This window comes from Pristis pectinata, chromosome 4, assembly GCF_009764475.1.
Source record: "Pristis pectinata isolate sPriPec2 chromosome 4, sPriPec2.1.pri, whole genome shotgun sequence".
Classification (NCBI taxonomy): domain Eukaryota; kingdom Metazoa; phylum Chordata; class Chondrichthyes; order Rhinopristiformes; family Pristidae; genus Pristis; species Pristis pectinata.
Window position 1 is genome coordinate 4,625,638 of NC_067408.1, and position 24,044 is coordinate 4,649,681.

The 24,044-nt window shown below is 50.2% G+C and overlaps 2 protein-coding genes across 2 annotated transcripts in view; one reads left to right on the forward strand and one right to left on the reverse strand.

Moving 5' to 3' along the window:
- Nucleotides 1-3,404, reverse strand: part of gemin5 (gem (nuclear organelle) associated protein 5) — a 71,606-nt gene extending 68,202 nt beyond the window's left edge. The window contains exon 1 of the mRNA XM_052013794.1: nucleotides 1,868-3,404. Coding sequence (XP_051869754.1) covers nucleotides 1,868-2,483 — 616 coding nt within the window. The 5' untranslated portion in view covers nucleotides 2,484-3,404. The remainder of the gene's footprint in view (nucleotides 1-1,867) is intronic.
- mrpl22 (mitochondrial ribosomal protein L22) lies at nucleotides 1,902-22,282 on the forward strand. The gene is given in 11 exon segments (XM_052013826.1): nucleotides 1,902-1,995; nucleotides 4,969-5,233; nucleotides 5,315-5,357; nucleotides 8,470-8,602; nucleotides 13,420-13,485; nucleotides 18,520-18,597; nucleotides 20,275-20,344; nucleotides 21,976-22,040; nucleotides 22,042-22,075; nucleotides 22,078-22,163; nucleotides 22,165-22,282. Coding segments are annotated over 10 exon segments (618 nt in total). The 5' UTR covers nucleotides 1,902-1,995; nucleotides 4,969-5,211; the 3' UTR covers nucleotides 22,186-22,282.
- Nucleotides 22,283-24,044: the final 1,762 nt, after the last annotated feature.

The following is a 24,044-nucleotide window of genomic DNA, read 5'->3' on the forward strand; positions in this document are numbered from 1 at the left end:
CCATTTTAAACCCAAATTGACCTACCCGTACGCCTTTTAGAATGTAGGAGGAAACTGGAGCACCCAGAGGAAACCCACGCAGACACGGGAGAATGTACAATCAAGTGCATACGTCCCTGAAAGTGGCCACAAAAGTAGATAGGGTGGTAGAGAAGGTGTACGGTACGTTTGCCTTCATTGCTTGGGACACAGGAGTCAGGAAGTCAAGACGCAGCTGTATAAAAACCTGGTTAGGCCGCACTTGGAGTACTGTATGCAGTTCTGGTTGCCCCATTACTGGAAGGGTGTGGAGGCTTTAGAGAGGGTGCAGAGGAGGTTCAACAGGATGCTGCCTGAAGTAGAGTGATGAGCTATAAGGAGAGGCTGGACAACTTGGATTGTTTTCTCTGGAGCAGCAGAGGCTGAGGCGAGATAGAAGTTTATAAAATTATGAGGCATAAATCGGATAAATAGTTAGAATCTTTCCCCCACTCCCCAAGGTGGGAATGTCAAATACGAGATGGCAGAGCTTTAAGGAGAGAGGGGGACATTTCAAAAGGGAGGTGAGGGTTAAGTTTTATTTTTATAGAGAGTGGTGGGTGCCTGGAATGTGCTGCCGGGGGGGGGGTTCTGGTGGAGGCAGCAGGTACAATAGGGGCATTTTAAAGTCTTTTAGATAAACACAAAAATATGCAGGGAACAGAGGGACGTGGGTCGCGTGCAGGCAGAAGGGATTTAGTTTAATTTGGCATCGTGCTCAGCACAGCCATCGTGGGCCAAAGGGCCTGTTCCTGTGCTGTTCTATGTCCAAGGTGAGTGGGGAAAGATTTAAAGGTGAACTGAGGGGCAACTTTTACCCCCCCCCCCCCCCACAGAGGGTGGTGGGTATATGGAACGAGCTGCCAGAGGAAGTGGTAGAGGTGGGTACAATTACACTAACAGATATTTTGACAAGTACATGGATAGGGGATAGAACATAGAAAACATACAGCACATACAGGCCCTTCGGCCCACAAAGCTGTGCCGAACATGTCCCTACCTTAGAAATTACTAGGCTTACCCATAGCCCTCTATTTTTCTAAGCACCATGTACCTATCCAAAAGTCTCTTAAAAGACCCTATCGTGTCCGCCTCCTTTCCACACACTCACCACTCTCTGAGTAAAAAACTTACCCCTGACGTCTCCTCTGTACCTACTCCCCACCACCTTAAACCTGTGTCCTCTTGTGGCAACCATTTCAGCCCTGGGAAAAAGCCTCTGACTATCCACACGATCAATGCCTCTCATCATCTTATACACCTGTATCAGGTCCCCCCTCATCCTCCGTCGCTCCAAGGAGAAAAGGCCGAGTTCACTCAACCTGTTCTCGTAAGGCATGCTCCCCAATCCGGGCAACATCCTTGTAAATCTCCTCTGCACCCTATGGCTTCCACATCTTTCCCGTAGTGAGACGGATAGGAAAGGTGCAGAGAGATATGGGCCAAATGGGTCTCGCTCAGGGAGACAACTTGGTCGGCATGGACAAAGAGGGCCGAGGGGCCTGTTTCTATGCTGTATAACTCTAGGACTTAGACATGGGGAGGGGTTGTCTCTGCAACCCTCTGGTTGCAGACCCCTAACTGCACGGTGTAACCCAACACTAATCTTTCTGCCATGGTCTGGGTCTCTTTTGCTCTCTCTCTTTCCCCCTCTGTCCCTCTCTAACTGTGACTACCTAACTCTTTCTCTGTCCCTATGTAGGTCTCCTATCCTCTCTGCACCCCCCCCCCCCCCACATCTCCCCACTAATCTAAAGGGCATCTCAAAGGGTTAACGGTAGAGCAGGGCACTGCTGGGGGAGGGGATGAGTCGGGCGATATATCAAGGCAGCTCCCTCTCTCTGTGTACCGAGGATGAGCGGCCGGCTGCGGGTCACCTCCAGCAGGAAGATACTGTTCTTGGCTCCGAAGCCCAGGCGGCGGCCGGGACCGGGGCCGCCGTCGCTGCAGCGGCTGCAGTACCAGTTGGGCGACGGGGTGAGCAGCCGGCCCGACATCGCTGCTCCCCGCGGCTCCCCGGCCTCCCGCTCGGCGCTGCCCGCCGCTCCGGCCCCGGTCCCGGGCATGGCTGGGTGTCCCGTCCCCGCGGCCCCGGCCCCGGGCATGGCTGGGTGTCCCGTCCCCGCGGCCCCGGTCCCGGGCATGGCTGGGTGTCCCGTCCCCGCGGCCCCGGTCCCGGGCATGGCTGGGTGTCCCGTCCCCGCGGCCCCGGTCCCGGGCATGGCTGGGTGTCCCGTCCCCGCGGCCCCGGTCCCGGGCATGGCTGGGTGTCCCGTCCCGTCCGTTCCCACGGTCCCGGGCATGGCTGGGTGTCCCGTCCCGTCCGTTCCCACGGTCCCGGGCATGGCTGGGTGTCCCGTCCCCGCGGCCCCGGCCCCGGGCATGGATGGGTGTCCCGTCCCGTCCGTTCCCACGGTCCCGGGCATGGCTGGGTGTCCCGTCCCCGCGGCCCCGGTCCCGGGCATGGATGGGTGTCCCGTCCCGTCCCCACGCCCGGCCTCGTGTGCAGCTCAGTCCCTCCCCTTCCCCCTTCAGGGGAAGGACCTCCTCATCCTGCTCCTCCCTCTCAGCGACACCTCCCCTTCCCGGGGAGGGACCTCCTCATCCTCCCCCTCCAGTGACGCGTCCCCTCAGCCTCCCTCTCCGCGACGCCTCCCGCCAACCTCCCCTACCCGGGTGGGGGGACCTCCTCATCCTCCTGCTCCTCAATGCATTTCACCCCCAGAGAAATATAGTTGTCCTCAACTGCTCTCTCCACTCCATTACCACCTCCTCTCTGTCCAGCTGGTCTCCCTCCCTCCCAGCTAGGTCTGTCTGTCTCTATCTTGCCACTGCACCTCGCTCAGTATCTCTCTCTCTGCTGTTATCCATCGCACTTCCCCATTCCAACTTCTTCATCTCTACCTTGCTCTCATCTGTACTGTTATTGTTTTTACCTGTACTAGCTCAATGTAACTGCACTGTGTAATATACCAACACCAATCTTCCTGCCACGGTCTGGGTCTCTTTAGCTCTCTCTCTCTGCCCCCTCTTGTTTGCTTCTCTCTTTTTCCCCCTCTGTTCCTCTCTAACTGTGACTACCTAACTCAGAAAGGACACCCTTTTCCGGGTGCTCTGTTTTCCTCCCACATTCCAAAGACGTACGGGTTAGGAAGTTGTGGGCGTGCTACGTTGGCGCCGGAAGCGTGGCGACACTTGCGGGCTGCCCCCAGAACACTCTACGCAAAAGATGCATTTCACTGTGTGTTTCGATGTATATATGACTAATAAAGAAATCTGATCTTCTTATCGTCTCTGCACTCCCTGCCCATCTATATTTCTTTCTCCCTATATCTCCTCTCTTCCCCTATCTCAGCCCCTCTATATCTTTGTCCCTGCTTCTGCCCCATCCAATCCGTCATCTCAACACCCTGCTCTCTGCCCCTTTTGTACGTCCTTCATTATTCCCCCCCAACCCTGTCCCAAAGTGTTTTTATTTTCTCTCTCTCCTTAATTCTGATTCTGCTCATTTGTTATGTGTGTGTGTGTCCTTTCCTCTGTTTCTCTCTCTGTCAATTTCTGCCTCAACCTCTGTCTACCTCTACCTGACTTTGCCCATCTCTCCTTGTCCCTCTCTAACTACCCCTATGTCAATCTACTTGTCTCCCTCCCCATTTCTGGGGCTATTTCTCTCTCTGTCTGTCTGTCTCTCTCTATTTCTGCCTCACTATCTCTCTCTCTCTCTCCCTATTTGTTTGTCTCTTTCTCTCTCTTCCCCCATCCCTCCCCCTTTCTCTGCCTCTCCCCCCTTCTCTCCTTGTGGGCTGCCCCCCAAAAATCACTACACAAAAGATGTATTTCACTGTGTTTCGATGTACATGTGACTAATAAAGATCTTGTCTTATCCCCCCTCACCTCCCCCTCCTTGTCTCTGTTCTACGTATGTCCTCTGTTGTGAGTCTGGGGGAAACGACGTTTCGTTCCTCTATGTGTTTTACAGCATGTGGGTGAATGACAATAAAGTAACTTGAACCTTTCTCCCCCTCCTTACCTCCCCTATTTCTCTGCCTCTCCCCAACTCTTCTCCCCATTTCCCCCCTTCTTTCCCCCATTCCTTCCCCTCCCTCCCCCCCCTCCCCCCCTCCCCCCCCTCTCCCCCTCCCCCCCCTCTCCCCCTCCCCCCCCTCCCCCCCCCTCTCCCCCTCCCCCCCCCTCCCCCTCCCCCCCCCTCCCCCCCCCTCTCCCCCTCCCCCCCCCTCCCCCCCCCTCTCCCCCTCCCCCCCCTCCCCCCCCCTCTCCCCCCCTCCCCCCCCTCTCCCCCTCCCCCCCCTCCCCCCCCCTCCCTCCCTCCCCCCCCCTCTCCCCCTCCCCCCCCCTCCCTCCCTCCCTCCCCCCCTCCCCCCCCCTCCCCCTCCCCCCCCCTCTCCCTCCCTCCCCCCTCCGCCCCCTCTCCCTCCCCCCCTCCCCCCCCTCTCCCTCCCCCCCTCCCCCCCCCTCTCCCTCCCCCCCTCCCCCCCTCTCCCTCCCTCCCCCCCTCCCCCCCCTCTCCCTCCCTCCCCCCTCTCCCTCCCCCCCTCCCCCCCTCTCCCTCCCCCCCTCCCCCCTCTCCCTCCCCCCCTCCCCCCTCTCCCTCCCCCCCTCCCCCCTCCCCTCCCTCCCCCCCTCCTCCCTCCCCCTCTCCCCCCCTCCCTCTCCCCCCCTCTCCCCCCCTCCCTCTCCCCCCCTCTCCCCCCCCCCTCTCCCCCCCTCCCTCTCCCCCCCTCCCTCTCCCCCCCTCCCTCTCCCCCCCTCCCTCTCCCCCCCTCTCCCTCCCCTCCCTCCCCCCCCCTCTCCCTCCCCCCCCCTCTCCCTCCTCCCCCCCTCTCCCTCCTCCCCCCCTCCCCCGGGGCTGCCGAACGTTGTGTATCCCCGTGGCCGGACTGTTGCCAATTTCATGTATCTTTCCCGGGTACGGCTCCCGCGCCCGGACAGAAAGCGCGTTTCAAAACCGCGACCGATCCACCCAGCCAGGCCAGCGGGGCGAACGCTCCAGCCCAACCCTCAGCAGGACCCCATTCACCCGACGCCCCCCTCTCTTTACTAATCGATAAGCGCGCAAAAAAATAAAAAAAATCATCAGTATAAATCGAGCCAGGCACTGCAATCGAGGGCAGAGTGCGGAATCGATGAGCGTGTGTGTGATTAGGCGAGCCTGGTGGTGTGTCTGAGTGCAACATGGCAACTTCTCTCTGGCCAGGTGGGTGTCTGTACAATCTGCTGAATAAATGTTGCCTGCAGTTCTCTCTGATACTCATTAGTCTTCCTGTCTCTGTTTAAGGTCTGGCTGCTGTGAGGAATCTCCTGACACACGTCCATTCAAGGTGAGATTGAGGGGGAATCCTGCCCAATGTTCCAGGAAGATGATAACGTTTAAAGCATTGCTTGGTTTGATGTTTCACTTAAGATCTTTAAGATTTCTTTATTAGTCACAGGTACATGGAAACACACAGTGAAATGTATCTTTTGCGCAGAGTGTTCTGGGGGCAGCCCACAAGTGTCGCCACGCTTCTGGCACCAACATGCCCACAACTTCCTAACCTGTACGTCTTTTGGAATGTGGGAGGAAACCGGAGCACCCGGAGGAAACCCACGCAGACACGGGGAGAACGTACAAACTCCTTACAGACAGAGGCCGGATTTGAACCCGGGTCGCTGGCGCTGTAAAGCGCTACGCTAACCGCTACACTACCATGGCCAGTTTGTGCACAGCAACGTATTGTGAGCAGTTCTGGCCGCCCCATTACGGGAAGGATGTGGAGGCTTTGGAGATGTTGTGGAAGAGGTTTACTACGATGCTGCCTGGATTAGAGAGTATTAGCTATAAGGAGAGGTTGGACAAACTTGGTAAATTGGTTTATTATTGTCACATGTACCGAGGTGCAGTGAAAAACTTGTTTTACATCCTGTCTGTGCAGATCAGTTCATTACACAGTGCATTGAGGTAGTACAAGGGAAAACAATAACAGAATGCAGAGGTCACAGTTACAGAGAAAGTGCAGTGCAGGCAGACAATAAGGTGCAAGGTCACAACGAGGTAGATTGTGAGGTCAAGAGTCCATCTTATTATATTAGGGGACCATTCAATAGTCTTATAACAACAGGATAGAAGCTGTCCTTGAGCCTGGTGGTACGTGCTTTAGGCTTTTGTATCTTCTGCCCAATGGGAGGGGGGGAGGAGAAAACGTTCAGGGTGGGTGGGGTCTTTGATTATGTTGGCTGCTTTACCGAGGCAGCGAGAAGTATAGACAGAGTCCATGGAGGGGAGGCTGGTTTCCGTGATGTGCTGAGCTGTGTCGACAACTCTCTGCGGTTTCTTGCTGGATTGTTTTCTTTGAAGTGTCGGAGGCTGAAGAGAAATCTGAGAGAAGTTTATAAAGTTATGAGAGGCATAGATAGGGTAGATAGTCAGAGTCAAGACACCAGAGACTGCAGATGCTGGAATCTGGAGCAACACACAAGATGCTGGAGGGACTCAGCGGGTCGGGCAGCATCTGCGCAAGGAAATGGACAGTCAATGTTTCAGGTTGAGACCCTAGATGCCATGTCAACTGTCCATTTCCATCCACAGGTCCTGCCTGATCCGCTGAGTTCCTTCAGCATCTTGTGAGATAGTCTTTCTCCTAGGGTAGAAATATCAAATACTGGAAGACGTGCTTTTAAAGTGAGAGGGGGAAAGTTTAAAGGAGATGTGTTCTTTTTTTATGCAGAGTGATGGGTGTCTGGAATGGGCTGCCAGGGGTGGGGGTGGAAGCAGATACCATAGAGGTGTTTAAGAGGCTTTTAGATAGACATGTGAATGTTCAGGGAATGGAGGGATATGGATCAGAAGAGATTTAGTTTAATTTGGCATCGTGTTCAGCACAGACATCGTGGGCCAAAGGGCCTGTTCCTGTGCCGTACTATGTTATAACTTTTACACATCCCAGCCCAGTCCAGTTGCAGTTGTGAAACAATAATTTGAGGAGCAGAATTAGAAGTCATTTGGAAGTATGGGTTCATTAGAGAAAGCCCGGCATCTATTAGTTAATGATAAATCACGTCTAACGAGCTTGATGGAGTGTTTTGATTATGTATTAGGTCGAAGGGGAAGGGAGGGGACAGAGGGATCTGGGGATGTGCATTGTCATGAGGCAGGTTGTTTCTAGGGTACAGGAGCAGGAGAACTGGCTCAATCACAAATTATTGTCTCCAATTCTGGGCACCACCACCAGACTTCAGGAAAAATGCAAAGGTTTTGGAGTGGGTGGAGAAGATATTTCCTAGAATGATTCCAGGGGGTGGGGGAGAGGTACTAATTAAACACTGGAGAAATGGTGCTTGTTCTTCTTGGAACAGAGGTGGTTCAGGGGGATCTGAAAGAGCATGGGGAGTGTAGACAGAGCCAAGAGAAACTGCTCCCCGTGGGTAGAAATGTCAAGAACCAAGGACATTGAATGATGATTGGAAAAAGATGAGATATCTTTATTAGTCACATGTACATCGAAACACACAGTGAAATGCATCTTTTGCGTAGAGTGTTCTGGGGGAAGCCCACAAGTGTCGCCACGCTTTTGGCACCAACATAGCACGCCCGAACTTCCTAACCTGTACGTCTTTGGAATGTGGGAGGAAACCGGAGCACCCGGAGGAAACCCACGCAGACACGGGGAGAACGTACAAACTCCTTACAGCAGCCGTAATCGCACCCGGGTCACTGGCACTGTAATAGCGTTGCACTAACCGCTACACTACCGTGCCTGCCCCAACAACCAAAAGTAACGAGGATAAAAGTTTTCTTTCCCAGTTAGTGGTAGGGGTCAGGAATGCACTGTTGGGTGGTAGTGGAGGCAGGTTCAGTTGTAACAATCAAAAGGGAGATGGATAAGTGCCTGAAAGAAAAGAATTTCCAGGATTTATGGGAATGGGACAGGCTGGATATCCCAAATGTAACATCCTGTGCTTCAAGTCGCAGCGATGTTCTGACCCGGAGGAGTGAGTTCCTTCACAGTCCACCACTTGCCCTTCAAAGCTGCAACTGGGTGCACGATGAAAGGTCCACAGTTTGCAGTTACATTGACAGGTCGACAAAGGTTGGTGTGCCAGCATAAACAGGGAAATAAATGTCAAGTTTATTGTTGTCACAGGCAGACATACACTGGGTATAAATGCCACGAGAATTAGCTTTTTGCAGCAGCAGTACATTACGAGGACAAACACGAGTTAATCTAAATTATACGTATGCAAAATAAAATAAAACAATGACACTAGTGCAGGATTGATGCCATCATGAGCTTATTTCTACCAAGCTTTAGATTCCATTGAGGTGACCATTGGGTAAGTGAAGGGAACACTGCTGTGCCATGGAGCCACCAGGTTAAGGGGTGGTCAGAGAGGACAGCCTCCTACACATCTCGTCCAGTGCTGGACGGTAACGGTCTCACTCTGTCTCCTCAGGTTACCGGCATCATGCACTATTATTCCTCACTCGAGCTTGCACTCAAGCCTTGCTCTAACAGCAAAAAACTGGGAGAGGAAGAACCGGACAGTCTACCCTCCCCAGCTGCCGCACGAACCTCGCAAACCAGTGGTGAGTGACCCCGTTACCGGGTCTGTCCGTAAATTAAATAGAATTGCACGCAGCTTCCAGCACAGAAACGAGGCCTTTTCAGCTCAACCTGCCTGTGCTGGGATTTGTGCTCCACACAAATCTTTTCGCACCCTTCCTCAAACCTCACCTACATCTCCTTTCTCTGTCTACCTAACTTCCCCTTGGATCCGTGTGTGCACAAGAAAATAGGAGCAGGAGTAGGCCATTCGGCCCCTCAATCCTGCCCTGTCATTCAGTATGATCATGGCTGCACTTGGAGTACTGTGTTCGGTATGGGTCACCCAGCTATAGGAAAGATGCCATTGAGCCAGGAACAGTGCAGAGGAGATTTACAAGGATGTTGCTGGGACTCACGGGACTGAGTTATAGGGAGAGGTTGAACAGGATGGGACTTTTCAGAATCCAGTTTATAATCACTGACTTGTATAGAACATTACAGCACAGTACAGGCCCTTCAGCCCACGGTGTTGTGCCGACGTTTTATCCTGCTCTAAGATCTATCTAACCCTTCCCTCCCACGTAGCCCTCCATTTCTCTATCATTCATGTGTCTATCTAAGAGTCTCTTAAATGTCCCTAATGTATCTGCCCCACAACCTCTGCCGGCAGTTCGTTCCACGCACCCACCACTCTCTGTGTAAACAAAAAACTTAGCCCTGACATCCCCCTTATACTTCCCTCCAGTCACCTTGTGTTAGCCATTTTCACTCTGAATATGATGTGAAATTTGTTGTTTTGCAGCAGGTGCACAGTGCAAAGATAGAAAAATCACCATAAATCACAAAATAAATGGTGCAAAATAAGGTTTATTGGAGTGTGGGAGAATGAGGGGTGATCTTCTAGAGGTGTATAAAATCATGACATAGATAGGGTTAATGCGCACAGTCTTTTTTTCCCAGGGTTGGGGAATCGAGAACTAGAGGGCACAGGTTTAAGTTGAGAGGGGAAAGAGTTAATGGGAACCTGAGGGGCAACTTCTTTACCCAGAGGGTGGTCAGTATATGGAAGGAGCTGCCAGAGGAAGTGGTTGAGGCAGGTACATTGACAACATTCAAAAGGCACTCAGTAAGACCACAGAGTCACACAGGCCCTCGCCCACCATTGACCTATCTACACCAATCCATTTACCAACACTTGTTCTACGGCCTTCTCTGCCTCAGCAATTCAAGTACTCGTCCAGATATTGTCACGTGCACAAGTGTAATGAAAAACTTATTTGCGGCAGCGTCACAGGCACAGAGCATCAGATAAGCAGCATTCACAAACAAAACATGAATTAGGCACAATTTTTACAAGAAGAACACAATTAGAACAACAAAAACGTGAAGTCCATTGTAGTGCAAAGTGGTCACAGTGTTGCTATACTGAGGTAGTGATTAGGGTTGTCTCGGTTGGTTCAAGGGAAGTAGCTGTTCCTGAACCTGGTGGTGTGGGACTTCTGGCTTCTGTACCTCCTGCCCGATGGTAGCTGCAAGGAGATGGCACGGCCTGGATGGTGGGGATCTTTGATGATGGATGTTGCCTCCTTGAGGCAGTGCGTCCTGTAGATACTCCTGATGGTGGGGAGGGATGTGCCCATGATGAATTGGGCTGAGTCCACTACTCTCTGTAGCTTCTTGCATACCAGACCGTGACGCAACCAGTCAGGATACTTTTAACAGTACATCTGTAGAAATTTGTTAGAGTGTTCGGTGACAAACCAAATCTCCGAAGAAAGTAAAGACGCTGGCGTGCCTTCCTTGTGATTGCCTCTATGCGCTGGGCCCAGAACAGGTCCTCCGGTTAGTTAACACACAGGAATTTAAAACTTAAATGTTTAATTTAAGTTAAAGTTTAATTTAAGATACTTAAATGTTATGAGGATCTCTGCGTCCACCACCCCCTCAGACAGCACTCTAGATTCTAACCACCCCTGGGTGAGAAAGTGCCTGCTCAGATCCCTTCTAAATCTCCTAGTCCTTCCCCTTAATCTATGCCCCCTCATCTTAGACATCTCTGCCGTGGGGGATTTTCCCTTCTATCTATGCCCCTCTTTTTTTATATCCCTCTATCAGGTCCCCCCTCTGCCCTGCTCAGGAAAACACACCCCAGCCTATCCAGTCTCTCGTCAGAACTGAAACGCTCCATCTTGTCTCTTCCCTCAGTGCCACTTTCTGCACAAACCCCTCAGCCCTGGTGTCATCCACTTACACTTTTCTTTGGCACAAATCCAACCATCTGCTTTTCCGAAATCAGAGCTGCACACAGCGCCCTGCGTTTGGCATCCCTGTGTGCCTAAAGAAGTCTAATGCTAGTCAGATCTGTCTGGAGGTGACCATGTGATTTGGGAGCAGGAGTAGGCCACAGCCTCTTGACCTATTTAATAAGGTCATGGATTATCTTCCTGCTATTGTGTGCTGTTCTGGTCACCTAACTATGGGAAGGATATCAGTAAGATTGAAAGAGTGCAGAGGAGATTTACTGGAATGTTGCCGGGTCTTCAGGAGTTGAGTTACAGGGAAAGATTGAACAGGTTAGGACTTTATTCCTTGGAGTGCAGAAGAATGAGGGGAGATTTGATAGAGGTTTACAAAATTCTGAGGGGTATAGACAGTAAATGCAAGCAGGCTCTTTCCACCTAGATTAGGAGAGATAAGTATGAGAGCACATGGCTTTAGGGTGAAAGGGGAAAGGTTTAGAGGGAACATCAGGGGGAACTTCTTCACTCAGAGAGTGGTGGGAGTGTGGAACGGGCTGCCACCTGACATGGTAAATGCGGGCTCACGCTTAAGAATAAATTGGATAGATACATGGACGGGAGAGGTCCGGAGGGTTATGGACTGGGTGCAGGTCAATGGGACTAGCGGAATAAAGTTTCGGCACAGACTAGAAGGGCCGAATGGCCTGTTTTCTGTGCTGTAGTGTTCTATGGTAGCTCAGCTCCACATCCCGCCTCCCCTGCTAACCTCTCACCCCCTTGATTATCATGAAATCCATCTCCCTCTGTCTTAAAAATATTCAATGGCTCTGCTTCCTCCACACTTTGGGGGAGAGAGTTCCAAACACTCACCACCCACGTGCCTCCCCCCCCCCACCGAGAGAAGAAATTTTGCCTTGTCCTGATCTCAAACAGGCCACCCCTTATTTTTAATCTGTGACCCTCAAGTTCCAGAACATCCCACAGACAAAAACATCCTCTCCGCATCCGAGTCGTTAAGACCCATCGAGGTCTTGTATCCTGGACGTACAGAGAGATCTTGGGCTCCCAAGTCCATAGCTCCCTGAAGATGGCAGCATGAGTAGATAGGGTGGTAAGGAAGGTGTACGGCACACTTGCCTTTATTAGTCGAGGCACTGAGTTCAAGAGTCAGGAAGTTGTGTTGCAGCTTTTATAAAACTCTGGTTAGGCTGCATCTGGAGTATTGCATTCAGTTTTGGCCGCCCCATTATAGGAAGGATGAAGAGGCTTTGAAGGGGGTGCAGAAATGGTTTACCAGGCCGTAACACACACAAAATGCTGGAGGAACTCAGCGGGTCAGGCAGCATCCATGGAGGGAAGTAAACAGTCAATGTTTTGGGTTGAGACTCTTCATCGGAACTGGAAAGAAAGAGGGCAGGAGCCAGAATAAAAGGGGAGGGGGAAGAGCAGGCAGGGGATGGATGATTTGTGGGCATGAGCTAAAAGGAGAGGTTGGACAAACTTGGGTTGTTTTCTCTGGAGCGGTGGAGGCTGAGGGGAGACCTGATAGAGGTTTATAAAATTATGAAGGGCATAGATAGAGTGGACAGCCGGTATCTTTTTCCCAAGGTCAAAATTCTAATATTAGAGGACATGCATTTAAGGTGAGAGGGGATAAGTTTAAAGGAGATGTGCGGGGCAAGTTTTTTTTTACACAGAGAGTGGTGGGTGCCTGGAATGTGCTGCCAGGGGTGGAGGTGGAGGCAGATACGATAGAGGTACTTAAGAGGCTCTTAGATAGGCACATGAATGTGCAGAGAGTGGAGGGATGTGGACATGATGTGGACATGGTGTGGGCAGAAGGGATTAGTTAAATTGGGCATTTAATTACTAGTTTAATTAGTTCAGCACAACATTGTGGGCCGAAGGGCCTGTTCCCGTGCTGTAGTGTTCTGTGTTCTACCTCATGGGCTTTCCACCCAGATCTGGAAGGACTGAAGTGGTAAATCTGCTGCTGTTTTATGATTCGAGCAGCAGGGTCTGACGCCTTCACCGCTACGGTTCACTGAGCTCCTGTCACGTGAGAGACCGGATACTCCACTGTCGTTATATAATCCCAGCTGCACTAAAACTTTGATAATCAGCACCCTTGGAACTTTGGTACCGGGCTAGTGGATTTTCCGTTCTATTTGGATATTACTCTTAATATTCCAAACCTGTATTTCACTATTTTTTACATGTTCGACATTAATACAGTACAATACATTCACCAGTCAATCTGGTGAGCTAAAGGGAGCAGAAACTTCGGATCCACAAACCTCCTCGCGTTCTAGGCCCTTGCTGTTCCAGTTCCCAACCCCAGTTCCAGCCACACACCCGGACCACAGTCGGATCCTGGCCCACAGTTGGATTCCGGATCCCTGCTCCAGTGGCGAACTTACCCACGTACCTGACCCCTGGCGTTCCAGATACCAACCCTGGCTCTGGCCGCACACTGAGCTTGCACTCTGGATCTCTCCGGCTCACATTCTGGACTAAAGATGGAGCCAGATGCCAAACCATCGGGAATTCCGAAGTCGGATGCTGGGTTAGCGGTGTGGGGGGATTTGGATTGTAAACCTTCTCTTCTGCTTCCATAGGAGGTTTATCACTGCAGGAGACAGATCAAGTATAGCAAGGACAAGATGTGGTACCTGGCAAAAATGGTGAGTGTCTGATGTACGGTTACTATGGTGATATGTCTCATGGCAACCAATCTTGTGTTTATTTGGGGAAATGTCACCCTTTGTACCTGATGTAAAAGTCATTTCCTGCACTGATTATTTTGGTCACGGACTGTCAGAATCAGATTTATTATGACTGACTTGTACAGTGTGAAATTTGTTGTTTTGTGGCAGCAGTACAGTGCAAAGACATAAAATTACTATGTTACAAAAATGAGTAGTGCAAAACAAAAGGAATAATGAGGCAGTGTTCATGGACCGTTCAGAAATCTGATGGCAGAGGGGAAGAAGCTGTTCCTGAATCATTGAGTGTGGGTCTTCAGGCTCCTGAGGAGGTGTAGGATTAATAAACTATAACTGTATTCATATCTTAAGACGGATGAGAATTATGGCTGCTCGAAATACTGATTTAAAAAGTGTCCTTCAGGCCAGAACAGCCACACCACTGCTTTCCTGGGCTGGGTGCTGTGTGGTAATTGCTGTGTCTGGAACTTAATTGGATTCCCATTATGTTTGACTATGGAGATGATGGTCAATCTTAATGGGAAATGGGAAGGCTGTCTCAAACAATGAAGGTGATACCTGCCTTTGTCTCACCCGATTGCAAAACGATTGGCTGAATCTGGGGTGTGAGGCTGCTCTTTGTCCATCTTCAGTAGCCCTTTGTCCGTTTCCTGCTCAGCCAAGAACTCCGGCACCTGACTCATTAAAGCGTGCGTGACAATATTTGTATAAATTACTGTCTGCCCCCTCTGTACCTCGGGGAACCCCGCCGCGGACTCTGCCTGAGAGTAAGGAGGTTTCTCCCTAGCGATATATTGCTAAATAAACGCATTTGAATTAACCTGTGGCACTGTGTGATTTGCAGAAGACGGAAGTGGGACTTCAAAATCGGGTTAACACTCCTGTATCTCCTCCCCGATGGTAGTAATGAGAAGAGGGCATGTCCCCGATGGTGAGGGTCCTTAGTGATGGATGCCGCCTTCTTAAGGCACCACCTCTTGAAGATGTCCTCAATGGCGTGGAGGGTTGTGCCTGTGATGGAGTCTATAACCCTGTGATAATGTAGCACCATGTTCTATAGTTATTTAGCTGATGCACCTCTGTGTTTTGGTCTGAATTAGGAGTAGCATTTATTATTAATTGAGTCAAGCAGTTCCACAGCACAGGAATGGGCTCTTCAGTCCAATGCTGACCATAATGCTGACCTACACTAATCTCACGACTCCCTTTTAAACATAGAACACTACAGCACAATACAGCCCTTCGGCCCACGATGTTGTGCCGACATTTTATCCTGCTCTAAGATCTATCTAAGCCTTCCCTCCCACATAGCCCCCTATTTCTCTATCATTCATGTGTCTATCTAAGAGTCTCTTAAATGTCCCTAATGTATCTGCCCCCACAACCTCTGCCGGCAGTGCGTTCCACACACCCACCACTCTCTGTGCAAGAAAAAAAAAACACCTACCCCTGACATCTCCCTTATACCTTTCTCCAATCACCTTAAAATTATGTCCCCTCGTGTTAGCCATCGTTGCCCTGGGAAAAAGTCTCTGACTGTCCACTCGATCTGTCTTATGTTGCACATGTTATAATTGTACCCGCATCTACCACCTCCTCTGACAGCTCGTTCCATCTACCCACCACCCTCCGTGTGGGGAAAAACTTGCCCCTCTTTAAACTGACCTTAAACCTACGCCCTCCAGTTTTAGACTTCCCTACCCTGGTAAAAAAGGGACAGAGTCTATCTATGTCCCTCATAATCTTATAAACCTCCATAAGGTCACCCCCCAGTCTCCTACGTTCCTGTGAGAACAAACTTGGCCGATCCAATCTAGCTTTATAACCATAGTCCTCCATCCAGGGCAGCATGTAACGGGATTGAAATTGAGCTGCGCAAATTCTGGGATCTTCAGGTCAACAAGGCAGGGAGGGTTAATCCACTGCTTTGGAGCTTGACTGGTTTCAGGTCTTCAAACAGAAAATGATGAAGGGTCTTCAACCTGAAACGTTAGCTCGGTTTCTCCCTCCACAGACACTGCCTGACCTGCTGACTGTCCCCAGTATTGTCTGTTTTTATTTCGGATTTCCAGCATCTGCAGTTTTTTTGTTTTTCAATCCTACCTTGTCCAAACGAGAGTGGCTCTACATGTGGCTCAGGAGTAAGAGCATGGGCAAAGGTCTGGCTGAGTATAATTTTTATGCTAAGAAAAATAAAACATTTACGGTGAGGGGGTGGGTAACTTCAAAGGAGATATATGGGGTAAGATTTTTACACAGAGTGGTGGGTGCCTGGAATGCGCTGCCAGGGTTGGTGGTGGAGGCAGATACGATAGAGGTGCTTAAAAGTCTGTGCAGGGGATGGAGGGATATGGACCGTGTGCAGGCAGAAGGGATTAGTTTAGTTAGGTGTTTAATTAGTTTGGCACAACGTTGCCTGTTCCTGTGCTGTTCTGTTCTACATTCTAAATGCAAAACATTACTTAAATGCTGAGAGACTGTATATTGCAAATAGAGGAAGGTGTCCTAATGCAAGATCTGCAAAAGGTAAGTATGCAGGTACATCAAGTAATTACGAGTAGCATTTATTGCTGGGAGAATTGAATGCAAACATATCTTTATTGGTCATATGTACATTGAAACACACAGGGAGAGTGTTCTGGGGGCAGCCCACAAGTGTCGCCACGCTTCCGGCACCAACATAGCATGCCCACGACTTCCTAACCCGTACGTCTTTGGAAGGTGGGAGGAAATCGGAGCACCCGGAGGAAACCCACGCAGACACGGGGAGAACATACAAACTCCTTACAGACAGTGGCAGGAATTGAACCCGGGTCGCTGGCACTGTAATGGCGTTACGCTAACCGCTACATTACCATGATAGGGAGATATGCTTATGCAGGGCACTGGTGAGACCACAAGAAAATGGGACTAATCTCTGACCCTGGAGATCAGAGACAGTCACACCCTGAAAACTCACCACAAGAAAATATACTGTTTAGAGCCTTACAGAAGGGAAACAGGCCCTTCGGCCCAACTCCTCCATGCCGACTGTGTTGCCCAGCGAGCTAGTCCCATCTTCTGCGTTCGGACCCATAGCCTCTAAACCTCTCCTGTCCATGTACTTATCTAGATGGCTTTTAAATGTTGCTAATGTGCCCGCATCAACCACTATTTCTGGCAGCTCATTCCAAATATGCACCACCCTTTGCGTGAAGAAGCTGCCCCTGATGTCTCTTTTAAGTCTCTGGCCTCTGACCTCAAACTTATGCCCTCTTGTTTTTAGCTCCCCTCCCTGGGGAAAAAGACTATGTGGCTTCACCCTGTCTATACCCCTCATGATCTTTATAGACTTCTATCTGGTCACCCCTTAATCTCCTACATTCCAGGGAATAAAGTCCTGGTCTACACAGCCTCTCCTTGTAACTCAGGCCCCCAAGTCCAGGCAAATGTCCTCGTAAATCTTTTCTGCACTCTTTCTAGTTAAAAATAAGGGGTCACCCATTTGAGACACTTTTTTTTTGGACCTCTCCTGCAAAGGGCAGTGAATCACTGAGTATTTTTAATGCTAGATGCTTGCAAAAGAAAGGGGGTGAGAGTTTACCAGGGTAAATGAGAATGCAGAGCTAAGATTACAATTGAATCAACCACTATTTTATTAAATGGCCAGTTTGGATTTTTAAATTTTGACCTCAGGATGAACAACGAGGCCAGCATTTATTGCCCATCCCTAATTACCCTTGAGAATGTGGGCTGAATTATCTTCTTGAACCACTTTGGGTGATGTTTGCCTCCACAGAGCTGTTATAGAGTCATACAGCACAGAAACTCCCCTCCGACCCACTGGTCCATGCCGACCAAGATGCCCATCTAAACCTAGAAACCCTGCAGCACAATTCAGGCCCTTCGGCCCACAAAGCTGTGCCAAACATGTCCCTACCTTAGAAATTACTAGGCTTACCCATAGCCCTCCTATTTTTCTAAGCTCCATGTACCTATCCAACAGTCTCTTAAGAGACCCTATCGTATCCGCCTCCACCACCGTTGCCGGCAGCCCGTTCCACGCACTCACCACTCTCTGAGTAAAAAAACTTACCCCTGACATCTCCTCTGTACCTACTCCCCAGCACCTTAAACCTGTATCCTCTTGTGGCAACCATTTCAGCCCTGGGGAAAAGCCTCTGACTATCCACACGATCAATGCCTCTCATCATCTCTATCAGGTCCCCCCTCATCCTCCGTCGCTCCGAGGAGATAGTCCCACTTGCCAGTGTTTGGCCCATATCCCTCTGAACCTTTCCTATCCATGTACCTGTCCAAGTGTCTTTTAAATGTTGTTATTGGACCTGCCTCAACCACTTCTTCTGGCAGCTAGCTCCATATACGCACCACCCTCTGTGTGAAGTAGTTACCCCTCAGGTCTCCTTTAAATGTTTCCCCTCTCAACCCTAAACCTAGTTTTTGATTCCATTTCCTTCAGAAAAAGACTGTGCACATTCACCCTATCTATGCCCCTCATGATTTTATACACCTCTAGAAGGTCACCCCTTGGTCTCCTACACTCCAAGGAATAAAAGTCCTAACCTGCCCAACCTCTCCCTATAACTCAGGTCCTCGAGTCCTGGCAATTTTCTTGTAAATCTTCCTTGCACTCTTTCCAGCTTAATGACGTCTTTCCTCTAACAGGGTGACCAAAACTATACACTGTACTCTAGCTGCTGGGGAGAGAGTTCCAGGATTTAGACCCAGCAGTGAAGAAAAAAACAGATGTGTTTCCAGATTGGGGGTAGAGAAAGTCCTAATGTGGGCAAATGAGATTAGTGTAGATGGGGGAGAAAGGGTTGGGACGGACATGATGGGCTGAAGGACCTGTTTCTGTGCTGTACAACTCTATGACAGGGTGGTGCATGACTTGGAGGTAACGGTGCAGAGGTTATGGGTATCGGGAAGTGGAGTGGAAGGAGCCTCATGTCTGTAGACCAGATTTTTAACGTCTGCATTTTTATCTTGTAGATAAGAGGTATGACCTTTGACCAGGCCGTTGCCCAGCTCCAGTTCAATGACAAGAAGGGAGCAAAGGTCATGCTGGAGGTAAGGTATTCACCTGAAGGCCAGTTCCACTCTCCCTGCTGGCCCACATTTACATTCTAAGTCATCATAAGAAACGCTTGCATTTCTATAGCACCCTTAACTCATTGCTGCTTTGTAACTTCTCAATGTAACCTCTTCCAGCCTTCCCAAGTTTTTCCATCTTCCAGTTTATCCTTTGTTTATTCACTTGGGGTACGTGGACGTGACTGGCCTGGCCAGAACTTAATGCCCAAACCTGACTGGCCCATTTCAGAGGGCTGGTAAGATGACCTCTGGTCGCCTCATTATAGGAAGGATGTGGAAGCTTTCGAGAGGGTGCGGAGGAGATTCACCAGGATGCTGCCTGGATTGGAGAGCACGATCTATGAGGATAGGTTGAGTGAGCTAGGACTTTTCTCTTTGGAGAGGAGGAGGATGAGAGGGGACCTGATAGAGGTGTACAAGATGATAAGAGGCATAGATCGAGTGGACAGTCAGAGTCTTTTTCCCAGGGCGACAATGGCTAACATGAGGGGACATAATTTTAAGGTGATTGGAGGAAACTATAAGGGGGATGTCAGAGTTAAGCCGGCAGAGGTGGTGGAGACAGATACATTAGGGACATTTAAGAGACTCTTAGATAGACACATGAATGATAGAAAAATAGGGGGCTATGTGGGAGGGAAGGGTTAGATAGATCTTAGGGCAGGATAAAATGTCAGCACAACATTGTGGGCCGAAGGGCCTGTACTGTGCTGTAGTGTTCTACAGAACAGCATAGGAACAGGCCCTTCGGCCCACAATGTTGTGCTGAACTAATTAAATTAGTAATCAAATGTCCGACTAATCCCTTTTGCCTACACAATGTCCACATCCCTCCATTCTTTGCACATCATGTGTCTATCTAAGCCTCTTCAACACCTCTATCGTATCTGCCTCCACCACCACCCCTGGCAGCACATTCCAGGTACCCACTGCTCTGTTTCAGTGCACCTTAAGTGCATGCCCTCTAGTATTAGACATTTCAACCCTTGGAAAAAGATACCAGCTGTCTACTCTCTCTATGCCCCTCGTAATCTTACAAACCTCTATCAGGTCTCCCCTCAGCCTCTGACACTCCAAAGAAAACAACCCAAGTTTGTCCAACCTCGCCTTCTAGCATGTGCTCTCTAATCCAGGCAGCATCCTGGTGAACCTCTTCTGCACCCTCTGGTGGGTCTGGGGTTGCACATGGTCCAGGCTGTTTATTGTTGGCAGATTATCTTCCCCCACCCTCAGAACACTCATGAACCAGACGGGAGCCACTAGCATTTCCCACCCCTTCCCCCCCCCCCATTTTACTCGCGTCCTCAATCGGCAGCCATACCTTCAGCTCTGGAATGCCCTCATCCAAGTCTCCCTCACTCCGCTCATTCTCTTCAGGATGCTCTCCAGGTTTTTGGGGGGGCCACGTGTCCGGGCCCAGTCCTCTTCTGGGGGCAGACATTCTGTCTGAAACCTGGTCCCTGAGGCACCTTCCGACGGTTCTGCAGTTCATTGGCCTTGAAGAACTTTGATTCATCTTGAGTCCCAAGTTGCCTCTCACTGTCTGTCTCCTCTCTGCAGGGAGCCCAATGCAGGTCTCCATCTGCTCTCTGTCTCCTGTCTGCTGAGAACTCTGTTGCCTCTCACACTCTCCCTGTCTCGTGTCTGCCTCAGGTCCTGCTGGAAGCCCAGGAACTGGCAGTGAGGAATCACAACTTGGAGTACAGATCCAACCTCTACGTAGGTAAGCCGGCAACCTGGATATGGGCGATCTGGGAACACCAGGCAGACTCCACCCTGTGCCCTTTCACCAGAGGCCAGAGGTCAAGGTCTGGTTCGTCCAGCCCAGGTTTTATTGGGAGAAGTTGCCAGATGGTGGTGGGTGGGGTGGAGTGGGTGGGCTGGTGAGGGTACAGGAGGGACAGATCAATCAATGGTCAGTCTTGCTTCCCTCTGGTTAGTTGGGGAATGCTTGACGTGTTCCTTCCCCTTCTCTCTCTGTTGGTATTGGTTTATTATTGTCATGTGTACCGAGGTACAGTGAAAAACTTGTCTTGCATACCGATCGTACAGATCATTTCATTACATAGTGCATTGAGGTAGCACAGGGTAAAAGCTATAACAGATGCAGAGTAAAGTGTCACAGCTACAGAGGAAGTGCATTGCAGGTAGACAATAAGGTAGATTGTGAGGTCAGGAGTCCATCTCATCATATAAGGGAACTGTTCCATAGTGGGATGGAAGCCATCCTTGAGCCTGGTGGTACGTGCCCTCAGGCTTCTGTGTCTTCTGCCTGATCGAAGGGGTTAGACGAGAGAATGACCCTGGTGGGTGGGGTCTTTGATTATGCTGGCTGCTTCACCAAGGCAGCGAGAGGTAAAGACAGAGTCCAAGGAGGGGAGGCTGGTGTCCGTGATGTGCTGGGCTGTGTCCACAACTCTCTGCAGTTTCTTGCGGTCCTGGGCAGTGCAGTTGCCATACCAAGCCGTGATACATCCAGATAGGATGCTTTCTGTGGTGCATCGATAAAAGTTGGGGTGTGTCAAAGGGGACATGCCAAATTTCTTTACCCTCCTGAGGAAGTAGAGGTGCTGGTGAGCTTTCTTGGTCGTGGCATCTACGTAGTTGGACTAGGACAGACTACTGGTGATGTTCACTCCTAGGAACGTGAAGCTCTCAACCCTCTCGACCTCAGCACCATTGATGGAGACAGGTGTATGTACACCGCCCCCCTTTCCTGAAGTCAATGACCAGCTCTTTTGTTTTGCTGACATTGAGGGAATGGTTGTTGTCATGACACAATGTCACTAAGCTATCTCCTTCCTGTACTCCTCGTTATTGGAGATACAGCCCACTACAGTGGTATTATCTGCAAACTTGTTGATGGAGTTAGAGCAGAATCTGGCCACGTTGCCATGAGTGCATAGGGAGTAGAGGGCTGAGGACGCAGCCTTGTGGGGTACCCTCTTCCTCCCTCTGTTCTATTCTCCCCCCTCCCCCTCCCATTGATGCACCTGTCTACATCAATGGTGCTGAGGTCGAGAGGGTTGAGAGCTTCAAGTTCCTGGGAGTGAACATCACCAATAGCCTTTCCTGGTCCAACCATGTAGACACCACGGCCAAGAAAGCTCACCAGCACCTCTTCCTCAGGAGGCTAAAGAAATTTGGCATGTCCCCTTTGACCCTCACCAACTTTTATCGATGCACCGTAGAGTATTAGGGCTGGATTCCATCCTTGGGTCTGGAGTGAGTCTGGAACTCGTGACTGACCACGGGTGGGGGGGGGCGGGGAGAGCAAGGGTGGGGAAAACGGTCACCCTCAAGTGTCCGCTCTTGGAGTCCCTTTCACTTGCTGCTTCTCTCCTCCCTGCTTAGCTGAATCCTTCTCCAGTAAGGGCCAGTACCTGAAGCGACTGCGGTACCATGGACGAGGAATGTTTGGGCATCATGGACAGGGTCTACTGTCACTACTTTGTGAGCTGGTGGAGGGAAGCCCCCCGATCGAGAAGAAGACCACCGACTGGATCAGGCTAAAAGAGTATGTGCAGAAACTACGCAACAGAAACCATCGTCCATGCCCTGTAGCAGATCCAGCACAGCACTGTGATTGGCACAGTGTCTGTGGCATTGCCTGTGATAGGCGTGTATGGCTGTTGTAAATAAATAACACACATCATGGGAATGCATTGTGGTGTTTTAGTGAGACACAGCTGACGTATTCAAGTGCCTTCTCAAAATTTGCCAGCTGTCTTTGAGACACCTTGCTGCAAGTCAGTTTGAGCATGGCATGACGGATCTTTTATTCTCATAGAATCATAGAACAGTACAGCACAATACAGGCCCTTCAGCCCACAATGTTGTGCTGACCTTTAAACCTCACCCAAGACGATCTAACCCCTTCCTCCCACATATCCCTCTATTTTAAATTCCTCGATATGCTTATTGAGCAATCTCTTGAATTTGACCAATGTACCTGCCTCCACCACCACCCCAGGCAGCACATTCCATGCCCCAACCACTCTCTGGGTAAAATAAAAACCTCCCTCTGATATCTCCCTTGAACTTCCCATCCATTACTTTAAAGCCATGCCCTCTTGTATTGAGCATTGGTGCCCTGGAAAATAGGCGCTGGCTGTCCACCCTATCTATTCCTCAATATTTTGTACACCTCTATCATGTTTCTTCTTATCCTCCTTCTCTCCAAAGAGTAAAGCCCTAGCTCCCTTAGTCTCTCCTCATAATGCATAATCTCTAAACCAGGCAGCATCCTGGTAAATTTCCTCTGCACCCTTTCCAACGCCTCCACAGCCTTCCTATAATGAGGCGACCAGAACTGGACACAGTACTCTAAGCGTGGCAAGACTTGCAAAATGTGTCCCTTGTGGTTATTACCCATCCCTAATTGTCCCCTTGAGTGAGTTGCCGCCTTGAACTGCTGCAGTCCTTCTGGGGAAGGTGCTTCTGCCGTGCCATTAGGGAGAGAGTTTCAGGATTTTGACCCAGTGACGACGGAGAAAGGGTGATATTTTTGCAGATCAGGGTGGTGTGGGACTTGGAGGGGAACCTGCTGCTGCCAAGTAGTAGAGATCTTGGGTTTGGGAGATGCTGTTGGAATAATTTGGGTGAGTAACTGTGGTGCATTTTGTAGGCAGTGCACAGGTAGTGAAGGGTATTGTTTATTGGTATCGGAGGACATTCAGCCCCTTTGAGTTTATGCTAGCTCTCTGCATTCACATAAGGAATGAATGTTTAGGGTAGCGATGGCCAATCAAGCATCCCGCTCGAACCTGCATGGCAATGAGTTTATCGACCATTGTTGGAACTACATTGACCCAGGCAAGTGGGGGAGACCGAGATTACATGCGGAATGCCTGTTAAACCAGCTCTGCCTCTGTCTGAACACTGAACTTCTGCTTAAAGTGGCCACAACAGAGGCAGGTTGGGAACTTTGGCGACTTGGGGCCCTGCTCCTGAGGGGCAAGTTTAAGGTGAGAAATGAGTGGATTGTAAGGAACGGAGGCAGTGGGAGGCTAATCTGCCCCTTCCTGATGTGGATCATGCCTGAATTACATCAGCACCATATTTCTTCACTAACCCAATATCCCCGACAGAAGAGTACAGCACAGGAACAGGCCCTTCAGCCCACCATGTCTGTGCTGAGCGTGATGCCAAATGAAGCTAATCTCATCTGCCTCCACATTATCCATATCCCTGAATTCCCTGTAGATTTATGTCTAAAAGCCTATTGAATGCCACACCATTGTACCTGCTTCTATCACTAACCCCTGGCAGCCTGTTCCAAGCACCTCCTACTCTGAATAAAACTAAAACTTGCCCCACACATCCCCTTTAAACCTTAAAGCTATGCCCTCTAGTACTTAATATTTCTACCTTGGGAAAAAGATTCTGACTATTTTGCCCTATTTCTGCCTCTTCCTGTTTTA